Genomic DNA, 975 nt, shown 5'->3' with positions numbered 1-975 from the left:
TGATTCCGCATCTCCCCAATCAGATTAATAAATTCCACTGCATCCTGATAATAGAATGAAACCAAAAAATTCCCAAGTATTTACATTCTGCTTTCTTGGGATCCTTTGATTCTCATTGCCTAACAAGGAAGAAAGACCATTTCAGTAGTTCAGGGCTGAAATGCATGGGGCTCAATCACACACATGGTGGAAACAGGTAAGTGGATCTGCTTGTCCAGTCAATGGAATGCAAATTAAGATCCATACGCTGGTGTTTTTTTCACTGGAGTTAAAGGAGGCAGATAAGGTTTTTTCCTTCCTCTATTTCTTCTTGCACTTTGTCACTGGATGTGGCTATTTCAGCTTGCGCCGAGAAGACTGCACAGATGAACGTCAGAATAGTGCCACCAATAGCTGTGTAGAAAGCCCAGCCCAAGGAGCAGTCTCCTAGTTTGTAAGCAGAAGCATAAGGTCCACAATAGCTTATTGCTTTCTGGCATCCCTGACCTGCAGGGTAAAGTGTCAAGCCGAAGATAAGGAAGAGGCCTAGAAATAAAAACAAAAATAAAAGAGAAGTTTAACAAATGATCAGTTTAACACCAAACACAGCACATGTAGTAATGGTTATCATGGTGACTACTCACTCATAAGTACCAGGATTGGGAGAAGATGACTCTTTCCCATCCATCCTTCCTTTACTGATTGTTCCCTAGTATATACCGTGCAGTGTATACATGGATGCAGAGGGAAGGGAAGGAAAAATGCCTGCGTGGAAAGAATAAGGTAAGATATAGCAGGGGTAGCAAGGGCAGGAGAGGTTACGATGCTGCTTGGAAAAGCAAGGTCTGCTTTTAAACAGGCAAAATGATTAAATGTGATACAAATAGCTCAGTAGTCTATGCTCTTCCACCTTTGACCTAAGGAGCACTGCACAAACATTTTACACAACACGAAAAAGCCAAAGGGCTGTTTCTACGGCTAACGCTGTAACCTTGA

The 975-nt window shown here is 42.2% G+C and overlaps 1 protein-coding gene across 1 annotated transcript; it reads right to left on the bottom strand.

Moving 5' to 3' along the window:
* Positions 1-268: 268 nt before the first annotated feature.
* Positions 269-525, bottom strand: LOC104295781 (lipoma HMGIC fusion partner-like 2 protein; the record flags this gene model as incomplete). The annotated part of the gene is made up of 1 exon (XM_009895573.1): positions 269-525. A coding segment is annotated over one exon (257 nt), but the record flags the coding sequence as incomplete, so codon positions are not given.
* Positions 526-975: the final 450 nt, after the last annotated feature.

The sequence above is a fragment of the Charadrius vociferus genome, unplaced genomic scaffold (assembly GCF_000708025.1).
Source record: "Charadrius vociferus isolate BGI_N301 unplaced genomic scaffold, ASM70802v2 scaffold170, whole genome shotgun sequence".
NCBI classification, from domain to species: Eukaryota; Metazoa; Chordata; class Aves; order Charadriiformes; family Charadriidae; genus Charadrius; species Charadrius vociferus.
The sequence above is the reverse complement of the archived record's forward strand: the minus strand, read 5'-3'. Positions and strand labels throughout refer to the sequence as shown.